Source organism: Pleuronectes platessa, chromosome 11 (genome assembly GCF_947347685.1).
Source record: "Pleuronectes platessa chromosome 11, fPlePla1.1, whole genome shotgun sequence".
Taxonomy (NCBI): Eukaryota; Metazoa; Chordata; class Actinopteri; order Pleuronectiformes; family Pleuronectidae; genus Pleuronectes; species Pleuronectes platessa.
The window spans coordinates 3,269,987-3,288,826 of NC_070636.1; the positions used below are offsets into that span (position 1 = coordinate 3,269,987).

General features: G+C 42.2%; 1 protein-coding gene across 1 annotated transcript; it reads right to left on the reverse strand.

The window, feature by feature from the left end:
* Positions 1-2,382: 2,382 nt before the first annotated feature.
* cdc25b (cell division cycle 25B) lies at positions 2,383-9,527 on the reverse strand. The gene is made up of 15 exons (XM_053435173.1): positions 9,033-9,527; positions 8,836-8,918; positions 8,223-8,274; positions 6,954-6,995; positions 6,760-6,793; positions 6,325-6,465; positions 6,043-6,162; positions 5,813-5,947; positions 5,594-5,671; positions 5,203-5,391; positions 4,822-4,926; positions 4,669-4,731; positions 4,457-4,555; positions 3,948-4,193; positions 2,383-3,396 (listed from the first exon to the last, which is right to left on the reverse strand). The coding sequence occupies exons 1-15, from the start codon at positions 9,224-9,226 to the stop codon at positions 3,256-3,258; spliced, it is 1,722 nt and encodes a 573-aa protein (XP_053291148.1). The 5' UTR covers positions 9,227-9,527; the 3' UTR covers positions 2,383-3,255.
* Between the last annotated feature and the right edge of the window lie 9,313 nt (positions 9,528-18,840).

The window sequence follows — 18,840 nt, forward strand, 5'->3', positions numbered from 1 at the left end:
CTTGTTTTACAGGCTGACTTGTCAGTTTGTCAGTCAGTGTCAACAGGTCACAGCAAGCAGCAGGTTTACAGGTGACACCCAGGCTGGAGCTTATTCTCTGCTCAGAGCCGCCTGCAGGACCCCGGGGAGAGGGGGTGTGCATCAGGACAGGCTGGGACGAGGAGGTGGATTCACACAGTAGAGCTGGTGATATATGAAGGGCGTGGTGGTCGGAGGTTTGAGAGCAGATCTGCCAGGTTCTCTTGGCGTTGATCACTTAGAGAGAGATGGAGGTTTTCCATCATCTTGCATCAGGATGAATTCTCTTGTTTTAGAAAGTAACACAATGTACAAAGCTGCAAACCATCAGAGGACGTCCATGTCCTTTAATTCAGTAGATCAGCAATACGATCCCATAAACATATCTTATCTTTACTTTTTTATTTCATGTGTATCAGTATACAAACATGTTGATATGATTTATAGCAGCAAATGTTCAAAATTCTAATTTCTCCCATGAAGATATACTCTATTCGTCTAAAACTGTTTATAATAAAATACCAAATTATTTAGTGCATACAGCTGCACACAGTAGTTATTAACAATTTTATCAATATACGCAAATATCTGCTGATGATATAGTGTTATAAAGTGTTTATACACTGATTACAAATGCTACTTAAGGGGAATTAATTAAAGTAAACCATGACCCTGTTACCTGCTGTGTCCATATGAAATATCTCCATTTCATCACACTATCCAGAACTGAAGCCAAAAAAATCCAAGATGTGCATGTCGGCCATCTTGTGCCGATGTCAAATTGTTGTTTTGAAATGATTTCATACCGAAGGGGGTCGGGCTTAACTTTGAGCACAAGCATCTCGCCGAACTCAAAATGTATATTCTAGTCGCTCTGGCATCTTTCCTGGTGTTTCCTTTATATTGGCTTGAATACTTGAATCTCCGGCTCCTAATTGAATGAGTTTGAGTGTGTGTAATCTTTTCTTTGGGTGTGTGTGTGTGTGTGGGGGGGGGGGGGGGGGGGGGGGGGGGGGGGGTGGGGGGGGGGGGGGGGGGGGGGGGGGGGGGTCTGCAGAAGACTCATCTATATTTGAAATCCGACTGTTGAAATGGAAAACGGAAGCTTGTATTCAAAGGCTGCTAAATGTCCCGGCTGTGTTCGATCTAATGATATAATCTTTCAGTTAAATGTGTTCACAAGACGACCAGCAGACTCTCTCAGCTGGACACTGTTGGCCTGAACTCAGTCTTCAGACGTCCACCGGCGCACAAAGACTCGTCCTCTTTGCCAGAGCCACATGGCTGCTTGGGAAACTGCCGGATTTTAAACTTTGGCCGAATGCCAGGAGGGAACAGGGGGCGGGAGCTGTGCTTTTTTAAACCTCTCAGCTCAGTCACGTTATCACAGCACACGGATTGTTTTCCCTCCTGCAGCAGAACAGTTACCCTCCTGTCAGGACTTGTCAGGCGCTGCCTCCCCAGAGCCACTCCCTCAGCGCACAGGAATGTGTGTGTGTGTGTGTGGTCACGTGCTGCTGCAGCAGATCAGAAACTCCCATCATCGACTGCAGCGGGAGAATTTGAAATCACAGGAAGTGCTGTATGTGTCTGTGTGCAGGAAAAACCTGTGTCCCAGCTGCACAGAGCCGGAGACCAAACACAACGGCACACGTTCTATTCTTAGACTTGTGGAAAATTGTGTTTGCTTTGACTGAGTCCAACATGAGAGACCAGTTATCAGCTTTACACTCAACTTTCATAAAACATAGGTTTGGTTTAAATGTGGACTAAAAAGTATGATTTTCATTAGGATCTCATCTTCCAGTTCGTTTCTAACAATTATTAATTTATAAAGTGTCCGGAAAGACACGTTCAGATCCCATAACAAATCGTACGTTTGAATGTTTACAATGCTCAAATTTGTTGAACCAACAGAGTAAAGTGACAAATCCTCACATTTGAGAACCAGGAGCAAGAGAATGTTCACGAGTTTTATCTGTATAGTTCACTGATATAAAGCTGAATCAAGGAACAGGGCTTGGTAATAATTCCAGTGTCATGTAAAATACATTTGTATCACCTAGTACCAAACTTGTGAGTCTTACATTTACTTAGTTTAAATAGTCATATATCGGCAGTATAAGATTTTCATATGTATGTTTAGCTTTTTTTCCGCAAAAAACACATTTTTACACCATCGGCTGTAAAATGGACAACATTCAAAATGTCTGGTGGCTACAGTCTTATACCATTAACTCATCTTTCAATTACCTGTACCCAGTCCTACCTAAGAAAACACAACATACAGGACATCCTCTTTGAACGCACATTGGGTCTTTATTTCAGCGGCTCCCCCACGAGCCTGAACCAAAACAGTCTTTACATTTAAAAAAAGAGATTCAAAGCTCAACAAAATGGTGTTTTCAAGATTAAAAGTCCTCTCACACTTGCCGACCTGCAGCATTGGGGGAAAAAAATAAAATCTCACTGCAAAGTTAACAGGAAGCTTGTTTGCTTTGGTTTCTTCTGACTGAGAAAATAAAAAAACAAAAACAAATATTGCAACCAATCAGGAAGTAAACAGCTCTGCATGAATCTAACTTTTACAAAATGTCTTGAAAGTTGAAATACGCATTGTGACGTCTGGAGAGAGAGTCGCGCTTTCAACCAATGTCCAAATGGGGGGGGGGAGGGGTTTCGAATAAAATTCATTAAAAAGTTATATTCAAAAAGCAGTATCAAAAAAGCACCTCGCCATTTTAGGTTTTTGATTCAAGTGCTAAAATAAGGTGGAAAATGAAGAAGGCAGTGAAAGTAAAACATTAAACCCAGTGAGGAGACTGAAGACACGTGAGGTTTGGCAGAATGGTTTTGTTCTGCACCAGGCAGTGATCGGTGCTTCTTACGTCAGCGTCATGCAAAAGGTAAAACCGGCAGTAGGTCCAAGTGTTTATAAAAGATCAGTGCTTCAGATCATCTTATTCAACTCTGCACTGAACCAAGAAGTCCTCAGGCGCAAGGTTCATCATTTCACGTCTCTACATTTGCATAAATAACAACTGGTGATAGTTACATGACATAATTGAGACTTCAAATCCCAGTTTTGTTGGTGCGATTCCAGAATCATTATGTCCGTGTGGGTGGGGCGAGACCTCAGGCTCTGAGAGAAATTTGCATTTTGCAGTCCATTCAGGTGGGGGGGGGGTGGGTGGGGGGTCGGGGGTGGCAGAGTGTTTGAGGCAGCTGGGGAGGCGCTCACAGCTTCTTCAGGCGGCTGTACATGTCTCTCTTGCTGCGCTCCCCGGCCCAGGTGCGACTCTTCAGGCGAAACTTCCTCAGGTCTTCCTTGAAGTCCTCGTGGTGCATGGGCCGGTACGCCTGAGGTTCACATTGCAACTGCAGAGGAAGATGATGAGACAGGTTCAGAGAGCAGGACAGCCACGAGGACTTAGTCCATCAACGTGTGAGAGGGATGTTCATCCAACTAGAAAAATCCTTTCCTCTTACAAGCCTTTTTGTTAACGTACATTGAGACATTCTAAAAGATCGAGGAAGGCTCTTAAGTCCTAGATAATGATTCAAGGATCTAGAACAAGCTTTAAAGTTACACCTCTTGAGGCTGGTTGCTCCACGTTAAAGTAACTTTTCACTTCCCTTTAGTCCGTGTACCTGTCACTCAGAATCTAAGAGGGGCCTTTGTGCATGGGCAACTCTATTATCGCCTTAGATTGAATAGATTGTGGGATATGCAGAAATAACAGCTGAATCCCAACATCAGCAGTAGTTCAGCTGTGCTTAGTGAGACAATGAACTATGGTTAATGAACACAGGTGTTCCAGTTGTGCTACAATGCTCTGCAGTCTCATGTTTCCAGATAGTCAGATATAAACAGGATGTCATATCACAGCAGCCAAAAGCCCAAGTGCAATCTCAAAAGATAAGCTCACCTGAAAATGAGGGAAGAACTCCTTGTATCCGCCTTTGAGGATGTAGAGCTCGGGGTAGTGGAGGTTGGGGTATTCGTTCAAGGCGCGGTCTCGCTCCCTAACGAAGCGGCACATTCGAGGGCCGCGCTCCGACGAGAACTCGCAGTGGAAGACGATGACGACTCGTTTCTCCAGGGAGGACGTGAGGATTGGGGTCTTGAGGAGGAAATCCTCCACATGCTCTTCCTGGTGCAGGTTCAGCGCTCCCTGACACAACAGACGAAAACCAACACTCAGTTTATTACAGTCGATGAGTCCTTTCTCCACTTTTACACCCGATCAAATCCCTACAAGTGAGACATTCAATAGCAGGGAAGAATGAGTTCATTACTTGACCACCAGGTCTTAATGGCAACCTTTTTTTTTAAGCGCTCGATCTTTCATTTATTTTTAATGGGAACATTTGGTTGTAGCTCTATTTGGCCCTTTTATAAACAGTAAATGGAACGTGCCAGCATATGTAGACTCACCTGGATGTGACCTCCCTCAAACTCGTAGGGGTAGCGACAGTCGATGACGATCACTCGCTCAACTAGATGGTTGAACTGGCCAGTCAGAGCGGTCACCATCTGAAGACCAGAGCAAACACATCAGTTCTGTTTATATGTGAAATCACATGCAGTAAAACACTGAGAATTTGTCGTCAGGGCAAAGAGAAGAGCAGCCAAGATCAACTACTCACCATCTCTGGGGTAATGTACTTGAGGTCTTGATGTTTGCCTTCCACGGTGGGTAATACAAAAGGCTAAAGAAGGAAATGGGGTGAGACAGGCTCATTTCACATAATTAAAGTCAGTGTTAAGAAAACAGTAGGAGGCTCTTCAGACTTCCTCACCTTGGTGAAATCTCCTATCAGCTCATTAGAGCTGTCCTCACTGTCCAGCACCTTCTCGATGTCGGTCTGACAGAAGGACTTGGATCTCTGGAACGACGAGCAGCCCTGGAAGGAGACGAGGGAGAGACTTAGGAAGACAGTTGACCAGAAATTTGGTCTTTTGAAACCTTCTTTAAAAACCAGGAAAATGGTCTCAGAAGAAGAAATACTTTTTTTTCCACTGCCACAAAGAAGGCAAGAGACAGCAAACGTTTTTTAAGATGCAAATTGTGCTTTTGTTGTAAATCTACAAAGACACTATTCTATCATTTCTACTTGTTAATTAGTAGAATTAGTGTCCTGCTGCCTTCATGCAGGTGTAAGAGTGCAGTGATGACTCACCATTCGTGGGGATTCTGGGTTTTGCTCCAGGGAGGTGACTTGTGTGCCTGCCAGGCTGCGTCGGCGTTTCACCCTGACCGGCGTGATATCGTCTCCGGGGCAGTCGGGGCGCTTGGCACAGGGCCGGGAGAGAGGACTGGGCATGGAGGGCGAGCGAAACAAGCTCCGCGGCCGGCAGCGAATCACAGGCTACAGGAGACAGATTATGACATTATCAGCTTTTAGATTGATGAATGAAAGTGGACGCAACACAAAGACAATCCTGCCATAGCTGTTGGTTCTATTTTAGAGATAAAATCGCATGTTTGATGCTGCTGAAGTGACACCGCTTTGCTCCTGGAATTCTCCTCAGATTTATATACAGAGAACTTGTGTTAGTGCATCGACTTACAGAGTCTTCTCCTGGACTGTCAGAAACCAGTGGGGCGGTGAGCAAGCTGGCCATTCCCATCGGCATCCCAGAGTCGTTCTGTAGGCGAAAGAGATGTCAGAAAAATATTGCAAAGACAAGATTTTACGAATTTTATACATGTTATAAATGAGAAATCGTGTGGTTCTTATAGTAAAACTATAAGAGTGAATTCAGTTATTTAAAGTTACGGGATCTCACCTCCATGTTGTCATCCGGAACACCAAAAAATCCATCATCATCATCCTCGTTTAGAGAGCTGCCAGAGGAGCGTCTCCGGAACACGGGGCTGGAGTCAAAAAAGTCCAGCTGCTGGATTGGAGGAGGTGAAGAAAACTGGACAAAGTAGAGGGGAGAGGAGAAAAGTTGAATATTTCTAGACGCAGGTTTTAAACCAAAGATGGAAAGCAACCTTTCAGGTGTTGGCATACCATGAGCGCTGGTGCAGAGCTGGGGCGGCCAGCGAAGGCGTCCTTAGACTGTCCACCGTGAAAGGAGCGCAGTCGACACCGCGACACTGGTTTGGTTGGTTTCTTGAATTCAAAGCCCTCCTGGAAACACAGACAAAAGGTTAATGCTAAACACTTTCCAGGAAGCATTGCCAACAACTACTCTATAATTAAATTCATTCATAGGTCAATATCTACTTGCTACAAAACATGTCTCTGCAGGTGATGTCCGGTAGTGGAGTGAACGCAAACAACAACACTGACCTCCGGCATGTTTTCTTTGTTGTCGAGTTGATAGGACGAGCTGGCGGCATTTATGTGGGAGGGTTGTTGTCCGAATATTCCATAGCGGTGAGAATCAGTTTCCTGTCCCTTCAGTGATGGACTGAAACCCAGGAGCTGGAGCTGAGAGGGAAGGAGAAGAGAGACTTGGTTAAAAAGCTGCTCTGCTGAGGTTGGACACTGGAGGACGATTAGCAATAACAGTCGAAAACTAAATCTTGTTCCCAGACCCAGCTGCAAGTTTGATATTTATACTCCTGTGTACTGAATCGTCAATCTGTACTTCTGAAGGTAAATTTGGAGATTCAATTTAAAGTGATCTGGATGCTTGATAATCAAACAGGCAATAATCTGACAGAATCATCCAACCCGGAACATCAGTGAGAAATAAAATCCAAAAGCAAATATCACACATACTGGCAATGAGTTGATTCTTCGAATTGGTAGCCTCCTGCAATTGATAGAAAGGAGAAGCATTCAGTACAAATAAAAAAAATCAATAAACAATTTAGGTTTGTGTTGTAAAATAGTCCATGGAGACTAATGTCACTCAAATAAGGGGCACTGTTACAGCCTAATGATTTTGGAATATTGACTGGAAAGCAACTTACTCGTTGACAACTCTGCTCGACTGTTGCATTGCCCTTTCAAATCTGTAACGGGGGAAAAAAGAGAAACCATTCAGAATTGGTAGGTAATGGTTGAAATGTTTCAAGATAGAGCTGCCCAATAAGAAAAGTAACTGGCGTTTGTAATAAAACCCACTTTGTAAAGAGGCCGGAAAGCCTTAATTGCCGGTCCAGACACTGTGTGCCCATTAACTACAAAGAACCTGTGGCTCTATTGAGAATCCAAGAGGAACGGTTGGATTAGATGGGCGAGTGCACAGAAGCAAGAGGTGGTCTTTGCACTGGAGTGCTGCCCACCTGTATGCTAAATAAGTTTGAGTGTAGAGCTCAGGGAGGAAGGGATGCCGAGATCAGCTAATCTACCATATGCCTGCTGGAGCCACTGCCGCCAGCCCCTGTCCTGCAAAGGTCCTTTGTTTGTCGAGGGGGAGCGTGTCCCATTCAATGCAGAGAAGAAGGAGGGAGGGCAGTTGTTCTCTGGGGGTGCCCTCGTTTCTATAGCCCTGATGCAGAAAAAAACTCCTGCCCCCTCTTTACTATTGAAATAACAGTGTATAGGAAGAGTGTGCCAAAACCCAGAGGGGATGGGCCATCATTAAACCCAAGCGCAGGTCATGTCTCCCCCCAACCAGGAAACCTCCTAGCAACCAAACAGCTGTGGGGGGGGGGGTGAATGAGGTCTTGGGGACCAAATGCTGCTGTAAAGGAACTCGCACATCAGACGGCAGCAGATGTCTGCAGAAACTCAGAGTTGAGACAAGGGCCACCCAAGATAAGGCAGCTGAGTAAGTGAAGATAACAATGCTATGGACAAGTGCTATGTCCCCATCTCCTTTTGATCAGCTCCAGAAAATGGATAAATTTCCCTTTAGGAATCCAACTTGCTTAATTTTTTTGGGGCGAGAATAAAAAGTGTTGTAAACTGTTACACTCGAGCCCACGGGTTATTTTCACCTAGCTTTAAAAAACAAAGAAAGTTAAGCCAACATCCTTTATTGGCTAATCTGCTTAGTAAAAACATGTGAACCTCTCGTTTTAAAGCCAACGGTAAAAACAATAATCCTACAAATTAGAAACTGGTGCTTGGTTCAGCTGTGAGCCCAGGGCCAGGGTGTGTGTGTGTGTGTGTGTGTGTGTGTGTGTGTGTGTGTGTGTGTGTGTGTGTGTGTGTGGGGGGGGGGGTATAATCTGAGGGGCACGGCTCACAGGCTGATTGATTGCAACAGACGTGATGGGGACAGTGCAACTTACGTGTCCTCCACTTCAACAGCGTCCATGGGGCTCGGGGGATCCATGCCCAGGCCTGAAGAGAAAGACTGGGGTCAGAGATCGATACCGGCTACCAAACAAAAAAAAATACTGGTGGATTAGACCCATGGCTGGTGGAATCTTCACCGTGTTCCAGTTTAAACCAGTGGTACGTGTCGGATGAATGTAGCTGCGCATTAAATAATTGGATCTGCAAGGGACAATGGTTTTACTTTATCAATCAAGATTTAAAAAAGAATAGTATAATATAGTTTAGGGGAAAAAAATGTCAAATTGTTAAAGATCTCCATCGCTGGGTCCTAAAGCCCCAAAAGTAATGTTGCTTCTTGTTTTTCACCAACAGGCTGAACTCTAAAGTTAAGAGTTATTAGTCACGATGTGAAATAGGGAACAGGATAATGTAAGACATGTGTGCGCGAGGAATTAAAAAGAAACTAATCCCTGAAATGAACCATGAGTAACAGTCCATATCTCATGAGCACATCTTAAGTTATTCTTAAAATGCATGACTGGGAATCAGTGGTGCTTTGGGCCCGAAGGCATCATTTGTAACGGCATCAATTAGCACAGACAATGGCTTTTCATGGTTGCTCACCAGCATCAGATGAGACGTCAGAGGCAAAGGAGGGAATCTTCTCAAGCCGGGCATGCTTTCTCCTCTTCGGGGTATCACAGAGGCTGCGGGGGGGGGGGGCGGGGGGGGACAACACATAACAGGAAAAACAATGGCGTGAGCACTGAGCACCGACCCAAGGCTTGATCATAAGAAACAACACAAGCACACAACAATACCTTCCGAGTCCCGCTAGGTTGTCCATGTCCAGAGCCAGGTTGGTGACGGGGGACAGCACCGCCGCGGGTCCGGGGGAGAACAGAGTCCTGCAGTGCGGCGACGAGAGCGAGGAAAGGCCGGGGATCGTGTCGGGCCTACTTTCCAAAACGGTGTTAACGGGGCTGGCTTGGTCGAAAAGATTCACCGACTCCATGGTTGGAAGTCCAGCGGGTGTAGATCCAGCGGCGGCGGGGGAATTGAGTTTGAATGTCCAATAAAGCGAAGCAGGACGGTGCTAATCCCCCAGCTAACCAAGGAAGCTAACCAGCTAGCTAGCTCCGGGGAACATTTGAAAAGGCGACGGAGCCTGAGAACCGGCCGGACGTGACCGTGTGGTTCTGGAGGTAAACTCTGTAAAGCGGGTCGTGCAGGATCATCGAACCCACGGTGCGCAGCAGCAGCTCAGCGGCCTCCCTCTCTGACAGCCGCTGGTCTCTGGGAGCGACCCTCCCGGATGTTGCTGGTATTTATGTTCAAAATGAAACTCCGGAGCGGCAACCTCTGAGCCAATCAGCGCCCTTGTTGCATCATGACGACCAATCACAGCGCGGGACACTTCTCACGCCGTTGTCATCGTGCAGAAGGAGGATGTGACACAATCCTTCAAATCTTCCATCTTTTGTTCTCGTCCCCTGGACTGAGGCCGCGGACCACGACCGCTCCACCGGGTTATTCAACCCGGCTTCTCACACTTGCGTCCACTCTACAGATCAGAATCAAAGTTGACTTGGCTAAGAGAGATTTTCAAAAATGAACATAAAGATCCCTCCTCATTTGCAGCATGAATCCAAACCTACAGACAAAAGACAGACATTGTTCATTTAGTCATTTATTAAAGGGATAGCTCAGCCAAAGAATCAACTTTACTCATTGTCACCACCATGGAGGTTATAAATGGAGACCACTTCTTCCCCCGCAAGACAAAAAACAACAACAAGAGAACCATCTAAATGCCTCCAGACTGCTCCTGTGGTGTCATCCAAGTGTCTGTTAGCCCTGACATTCCATTTCACCTCCAAGCAGCGTCAGGTACTCCATGTTTTATGCCTTAAAGATCAGCAGTAACTGTGAGGACGTCAGAGGACATTTAGGATAAAACACATGGTGGAGACGACGCTGCTTCGAGGTGAATTTGAACCTGGCTGACACATCAGGGACTTTCAGCTTGAAGGTTTCTATGCATGGAAATGAATCATCTGTTTGTATTTTGTTTATAACCTCAAATGAAGGACAAGTAAATTAATTAAACTGAACTTAATTCACTGCAGTGATGGGAGAAATAGCAGGGGTGGGGAGCTTTTTCAGATCCTTTACTTTAAGTAAAGTACAATTAGAAGTAAAAGTAGTATGTCCAAAAAAGTTACTATAATTTAAGTCATAGAAAATCATTTCAGCTGCACTGCTATGCACTGCTAGGTAATTTAATCTGTAACACATTTCATCTCCTGCTGTCTGATAAATATAGTCGAGTGTGAAATTATAGAAAACTTGGACAGTGGCCTGCTTATGTTATTGTGAAATAAGAAGCTGATCTTGTGTTTAAGTAAAACGTGTCAGTGTCTCACATCTTTGAGACATAATGATGGAACAGCGTGTGCGTGTGCCCAAGCTCATTCACCTCCCACACAACGTGACTCAGAGAAAAGAAATCTTGTTCTGAGAATATTTCCTTCAAGTAGTTTCTCTTCCTCCTCATCTCACCAGCTCTCACACTCTGCTCCTTTACTTTCTGAGATCAGGCTAAACTCGCTCGTCTTTACATGATCTGTGATCCTACGAATAAATGATGTTATAGACTGGAACTATAATTACCGTTCAGTTATTAAATCCCATGAGTTATTTGGTCCCTGCAGTTTGGACTCCATTAATCTTCTAGTCATTTTTGGGTCATACATTCCAGATTCATCCTGCAATTCATTAAGTTATGTAAATCAAATGGTTGAAGCAATTTTCTCTGGCTATGTGTGTCACCTCCAGGCCTCTCTATTAACACCAATATACTGAACAGACAGTATTTGCTGACCAATAGTCACACACCTTTAACCAGTTCAACCAGACAGCTGGGACCGTCCAGTTCTCAAAGACAGTAAAAACACCTCAGAGGTTTATGGGATGTTTGTGTTTGTTTGTGGTTCTACATCATTTCCCCCAAGTCTCTGCAGTCCAGGGTTTTCATGCACTCTCCTGACTGGATTCCCAGCTCTGCATGTACAGTTATGCGTAAATAATAATCTGATAAATCCTTAGGCAGCACCCATTTTACCACAACAACAGGGTTTTCACATTCGTAATCACTTTTATCGAACCGGCTGTTGTGAGCAGGGGGGTGTTCTGATCTCTGTCTTGTGGAATCACCAACGTTCGTCACTGTTCAGTCTTTGTTTGGTTCAAGTATCTGTGTGATTGGCCTCACAAATGTAAATAAGGTTTAATGAACTTCCCTGCAGAGGTATGAGCACGGGCCCGTGATCTCCGGGCTCCACACCCCACATCTGAAAAGAACAGACAAAAGGGGAGAGAGAGAGAGAGAGAGAGAGAGAGAGAGGGAGACACAGACTCACCCCGAATAAAACCTCCCTCGAACCTCCCAACACCTTGTTCCCACCAAACCTACACTGACTCCCCACGGACAACTGCTTTTTTTTTTTTTTTTACACAAGCTCACACCAACAAACACAGAGTTGACAAAGAAGTTTCACAAGACCCTCATGTCCCAGTAGGTGCTTCCATTACTTTCAGTCTGACAAACAGACATGAAACCCGATGGCAAATGCTTATCAGGAAAAAGCTCCTATCTGGAAATGGGAGGAGGAATCTCACCTCATGGTGTGTTAACTGTCGGGTTAAACAGGCGAGTTAAAAATCGTACTTATCAAATTTTCATTGTGATTAAATGGTTTTGCATGTTTTCTATACTTCAGGTTAGAGTTAAGTAGTTCTATTCAATACAGCCAGAATCGCAGATGACAAATTATCATATGCAAATGCAATCCCCTGAAGATTTGGGTAAAGCTTGGAGGGGGTACCGAGGACAACAAACCTAAATATATAACTGCATGAATGAATTTGAATGAATAATGGCATAGTGCAAGTTCTGTACTCATATATTCATGAGTATTGACTTGGTGTAGTTCCTTACAGATGTGATGGATGTGTTATCAACCTTTTAATCTTCTGTCAGCGCTGCTGTTACAGTTTATAACTACCGTCTATTAGGACCATGCTTATCTGTCTCAGCAAACAGTGTGTGTGTGTGTGTGTGATTGGTGCGTGTGCGTGTGTGTGTGTCTATCTGCAGGAAGTTAGTTGTGCTGCTATGTTCATAAATTATTCCTCCCTGCAGCTCATTACTCAACAATTTGCACTGTCTGTAAACCCTTCATTAACAGTTGTGGGTGGAGGGTGTAGCTACAAGAGCAGACACACACATACCTACACACAGACACACACAGAACCACACACATTGCTGGTGAAAACTCTTCTCTCAAAAAGATATTGAAGTTGTGAAAAGCAGAAGTTGCAGATATTTGTGACAAATCAAAAGAGTTAACAAAGAAAACCTGTGAAACTGCATTAAGTCAGTTATGTGACTGTAAAACTAAAACAAAATAAAAATGTCTTAGATAAGTCTATGATATTTAACGATAGGGACCTCTTACATATAGATGCAAAGACACTACGTTTTCATTTAAAGAACTATTCAGAATCATCACACCAGTAAAAGTAGCAAAAACACATGGACTTTGAAATTATGAGTAAAGTTGTGTAGTCAAAATATCACTTGAGTAAGTTTATAGAATCACAAAGAAAAAGCACCAACAAACCTTCTGCTCCCTCATCCAACAAACAAAGTTCGACCCATAAAAGTAAGAAAATGTACATTAAGTGTCAAACAAATTACTAATTACACAACGGTATGTCTTACGACAGAGTTATGATACTCTCTATGATATCGTTAATGATGCATTAACATGTAAGAACCATAAAAACTAGTAATTATCATCATTATATATGTATTTTATAATATAAGTATATCATAAAATAAGTACAAATCTTCATATATCATAAACTGATCATATATTTTTGCTGCAGAATCTTGAAAGGGAATATAACTCCCATTTGACCTCATTGTCACAAAATCATTCCTGTTATGTGTTTGAGAATAAGTTACAAACTGAAGAAATATTCATGTTAAGTACGAGTACTTCAAAGTTGCACCTGAGTACAGCATTTGAGTAAATGGACTTCCCACAACGACGCCAAACAATTAACACACAACCGACAACCTCGGGGGTGTCGGGGCCCTTACTGCCGAGGGCCAGTTGATTGGACCTTTACTCCAGCATTTGCATTTGTCTTATCTGTGAATGTCTTGTTGCAGCAGCATTAACATTGACACCAGTTCAAACAGGTCATTAGCAAAGCAGCAGCAGCAGCAGCGGTACAGAAGCTCCCAGACTGTCACATGGGCCGAGGAGACGCCACAAACCGATGTCACCAGGCTCGGCCTCATCAACACCACAGGCTCGTCAGGAGGGGAACTTCATGCTGCTGCAGAGTCATGATAAAGGAATTTTCCTTGTGGCACGTTCAGGTGAATAAAACACTCAGGCAACTTTGATCCCGATACATTATGCCAAGATAATATTTGTATTTAACGGAACGGACTTGTTTAACTAAGGAGCCAGAAAAACAGTTTGACATTTTGGGGAATATTTGATCATGGGAAGCTCAGTACCATAGATATATATATAAAGGCTAGATGTCTCGTCCGCGTTGCCGGCCAACGGAGTCGAAGGTCCGCATATAGCGGCCATCTTGCCACATATATCTATGCTCAGTACCCCCCTCGTGTCTGTAGGGTAAAGATGATGCTACAGCTAGCCTCCTAGCACCGCGTTCCATTATACTTCGGAGTTTCGAACAATCGAAGTTGCAACTGGAACAAGTCGGAATTTCGACTCGGAAGGTCGGAGGAAACTCACCACCCTCGACTTCAAAATCCAAGATGGCTGCTCCGTATATCAACAGTAGTGAAAGCTGGAGTTCTTACTGTATTAATACTTTTGTACACATATTGCTTTCCAATTACAGTCAGTGGACGTTTTATTATGGTGTTATTAAGCTTGAAATGCAGCGTAGTTTATTATGAACTGTTTTTTTTAGAATAGTGGAGCGCAGTATAAAATCTTATATTTTGCTTTATGAAAAACTGCAAGAAAAACTTTTTTTGCAATCTCTAACATGTACATGTTTCACACAACTTGAGTTTTATATTTTTGCAATAATCGGAAAATCTAGATTCCTTTTTAATTAGTAAAATGTTGTGGCACTCAATCTCTTATTGCTCCAGGAGTCTTGCAAAATTGCTATGCTAATATTATATTAATATTAAGAGTTATAGTCTTTAATTAATAAGCTCACACTACTCTCATGTCTCTCTGGTGAAATGTTGCTCAAGCTAACAGGTGATTAGCTACGTAAAGAACCATGGGATCAAAGCTAGCCTCGCGCATTTTAAACAATGCGCTAGTTGTACTAATAAATGTCTATGTTTGTTTTATCTCTGCATCACATGGAAACCTAAAAGACACAAGTTGAGATTCAGGGAGTTCGCTACGAGCTTGAATATTTATCACAAGCTCAAGTTTATAAATCTCTGGAAACGTTTGCGTATGAATTGTTGATGCAAAGGTGCATCTTTTAACACTTGGTCAATTCGGTCAATTTGAAATATTCGGATTGTGTTACGGCTGCTGTTTTAACTTCACATTTGACGAACATGAAATTGGTATTGACCATCTCATCTAACTTTGAACAAGAAATCCAATAACAGCCTTTTCCAAAACATCTGACCTCATGCAGTGTTTCGGTCTCTTTTTAACAGAAACTCTTTGTTGCAGGATTTTTGTTTTCCCCCTCTCAGACTCTTCAGATAAGAGTCTTTTCCAAATAACTATTTTCAAACTGATCCAGTGCAGATATGTTGTCAAAACTTTGAGTTTCAGTTCTTTCTCATGTTTGGTAAACAAAAGAAGGATTTGGGGCCACTTCATAAGCAGTGACACCATTTACTTTAACAGGTCTTTGGATTTGTCCAGTTTTATTCTGGCTATAAGAAGGATACTGGTGTTTTAATAATAGGAAATGTGTATGTAGACATATGTGACAACAAAAGTGACAAATGTCATTGGTTTATGTGAAATACATCATTAAGTTATGTTCTTTGCGGACATTTAAGGAACAATGGTAGCTTTTTACTGTGCACAAAACTCAGGTTAAATACTACTTTTTAAATTTGAAAACACTTTACATGACGACCAGAAATGATTCATATCGCTCCAAACCAAAATTTAAGATGAAAGCACATTTTTTCTTCTCCGAAAGCATCTCAACAGGCCTTTAGCCCACAGAGGAATGAAGGGTATGTTTGCATGGAGACGGTCAGCCAGCCCCTGCTCACACCCTCCACCTCCCGGGTCTTCATCCATACCATTGTTCCCTCTTATTGTCCCTACTAGTGTCAATGCAGAGCCTCTCTGGGAATAGGTCATCCCTCCACTGGTCAACGACCAACCCCCTCACACACCTCCAAGCTCAGGTCGAGGAAGAAGGGGGGAAGATCTGCTCCCAGAGGAGGTCAGGCGGACGGCAGATGGACGGCCACACAGAGGTAGAGAGCTCCAGCCTCCAGCCAGGAATTCTGGAGGGAAAGGCAGACAAAGGACGAGGAGGGGACGAAGACGGGAGGCTGCAGAGGGTTAAAGAGGGGGTTAAAGAGAGGAAGGAGGAGGAGGATTACAGAGTGAAGCCCTGTCAGGGATCTGGGTGTATTTAATTATGATACGATGGGGCAAAAGAGGGGGATTTTGAGGTTGAAGGAGGCAGAAAGAGGAAGAGAGCAATCAATATTCACACTGTTTTTTTTCTTTGGTTTTGAACCAACGTGGGAAATAATGTGAAACATGATATGAGGAAAAAAAGCATAATTTGAAGCTTTTAACTAGAGGTTTAAACCTTGTTTTATCGAGATGATGATGGTGGTGTATATTTGTTCATGTAAAACCTTATTTCTTTTAAATAAATGGAGATCGATTTTTGGAATATATTCAATTTATTAATACTTAACAAGGTTTTTTTTTTAATAAAAGGTGACATGCAAGTTTATTAGTAGTATCCTTTCAAAACATCTGAATAGAAATTGCCATTTTTTACAAGCGAGCGGAATAATTTCTGGTAAACTGGCTTGACAACAATTCAGCTTTTAAATAAATATAATGTATACATATAATTACAAAAATATACCAGGTTGGGAAACTGTATATCGGTTAATTTGCAGAAATGCTACATCGATCAAATTGAAATGAATCCATAAAACCTAAAATCATTATAATTTACACAACATAACTGTCACTGTGCTTTGCATTCTGCAGGTTGTTCAGTTGAGACAGTGACACACGCACATATATATATATATACATTTATATATACCTATTTATTTATAGTGGTCCTGACTGTGTCGTTCTCACTTATATGTGCTTGTCTTATGTAAATGATTTTGTTTCTCCACCTTGGTAATGAACTGATAAAGAAGAGTAACATCCCGTCTATAACATAGCCCTTTGTTTGACTGCTAATGTGAGTGACGGACACGTGTGTGTGTGTGTGTGTGTGTGTGTGTGAATGTGGTGAATATTGTATAGAAAGCAGTTGGCAGCAGTTGGGCCTTCCCATCTGTCAGCCGCAGCACTAAGGCCTCATTATCAAAGGATCAGACAGAGACTTATTAATCATGGATGAGGTCAGGAATTAAAAGTTGATAAGTTCAACGAGTATCAAAGGTAACGTTATTAAATGTTCATAAACTCAGCAGTTAGCCGCACTCCACTATAATGTCCCCACTGATTGATTTCTTATTAATGGTGGGATTGACTGGTTTTAATGTCATTCTTCCCTGGGGTTCAACTGCCTGTTCAGGGGACATTTGGGGACATGTAGGTCAGAGAACACGTCCGCAGGTTAGTACAATCACTCAGGGACGTTTGAGTTAGACAGAAGCCAACTGAACATCCTGTAAGGGACCAAAGCATTTACCTAAAATACTAAAAACACCATTATATCCTCTAACAAGTGAAATATTTGGTGCAAGTATAACCTCTTGTTGAGGGTTAACAACATGGTTGTTGCAGTTTTTAAAGCTCGATGAGATAAATTGTGATTTTTGAATATGGGCTATACAAATAAAGTTTGATTGGTTGAGAACAGCAATAAGACATTAATATAGTTAATGTAATTAAAGTGAATACTCAGCAATATTACTCCACAAAGTATAAACTGTAGTAACTTCATTGCTAATCTTAAATTTACATCACTAAATCAGCTGCTGCCTTTTTATTCACTTCTACTGTGCTGCCACCTGTTGGTTATTTGTGGGGCTGCAAGAAACGCTTGAAAAAAATGATTTATAAAGAAGGACAAAGTGTGAAAACCTCTCACATTACAGACTCTTGTGAAAAAGTCTCATTTAAACGTGAACTGGGAGTGTTCTCTCCGACAGCGAAACCACAACCTCCCAATGGGCCAGGTAAGTCACGTGCAAATGTTACACAATGCACAACTGATACAAAACAAAAGCAAAACTAGGCAGCAGTTATGTGATTACAACACAGCTCTTTACTTTATCTGATACAATAACACACCAGTGGTACAAACTATATTTATGTTTTTGCTCAACATTCACAAAGATGACAATTCAAAATGGTGATGTTTAAGTTCATTTGTGCTCACAATGCATTCATTGCTTAGAGAACATCACATGGTCTCCTGAGCTGCAACAGGTTTCAAGGGGAATGAAGTAAGTTGTAAGTTAAAGAACATAGGACGCCCCCTTGTGTCAGTTTGAGCTGTGGAGTAAATGTGTTACTTCAACGGCCTCAGTGGTTTCATCACTTTGATTTTATCAGTGAATTTAATAAACACCTCAAACATATCAATTTTAGTCCCAGTTGGACAGCTGGTTTTATCTTTTCTGTTGTAAAGCTGAATTCTAAACAGCGACTGTAAAAAAAAAATTGGTTTCTTACTAGTGTCGCTTTCTTCTCTTTTATCATCAATCTGACAGGAAGTAGGCAGGTTTGCATACTTAAGTAGCATGTGTAAGTTGCATGTGATAGTAATATGTTTCACAAGTTTTCTGATACAGGCTGGTATATCCACCATTACTATTGCAGCTCGTTTATTTAGCCTGTTATGGAATTTTAGAGTGAATTAGACAGTTTAGACAGTTCTTATATTTATATATAATTATGTTTTCACACTGAGGGAAGTGGAGAGACTTGATGTGGACGGTTATCAACAGCTCTGTGGGAGATTATCCCCTTGAATATTACAGATGAGGTAGAAAGACATTTTATGTATTGGTAAAATGTTTTATTTCTTTAAGTACTTTTATCCAAAGCGACTTAAAATATGTTCATTTAACCATGAGGGTACAAAGGAAACATAAAAGTATGGCATTATTGTAGAGGAAGTGTTACTTATGAACAAAGTTTGTATCCTTATTTTCTGTGGATATTCAACTATGTATTTGAACATGCTTTTGGATAAAACTGTGCACTACCATGACAATGATTGTACAGTATGGAGTTATTATTATTATTATTTCATATTAAAACTTTTAATATTTCACATTAAAAGTATTTCATATTATTTAATACATTATGTATTATGTGCGATACTTAGCTTTGATTGTTTATAAGTAATGAAAAC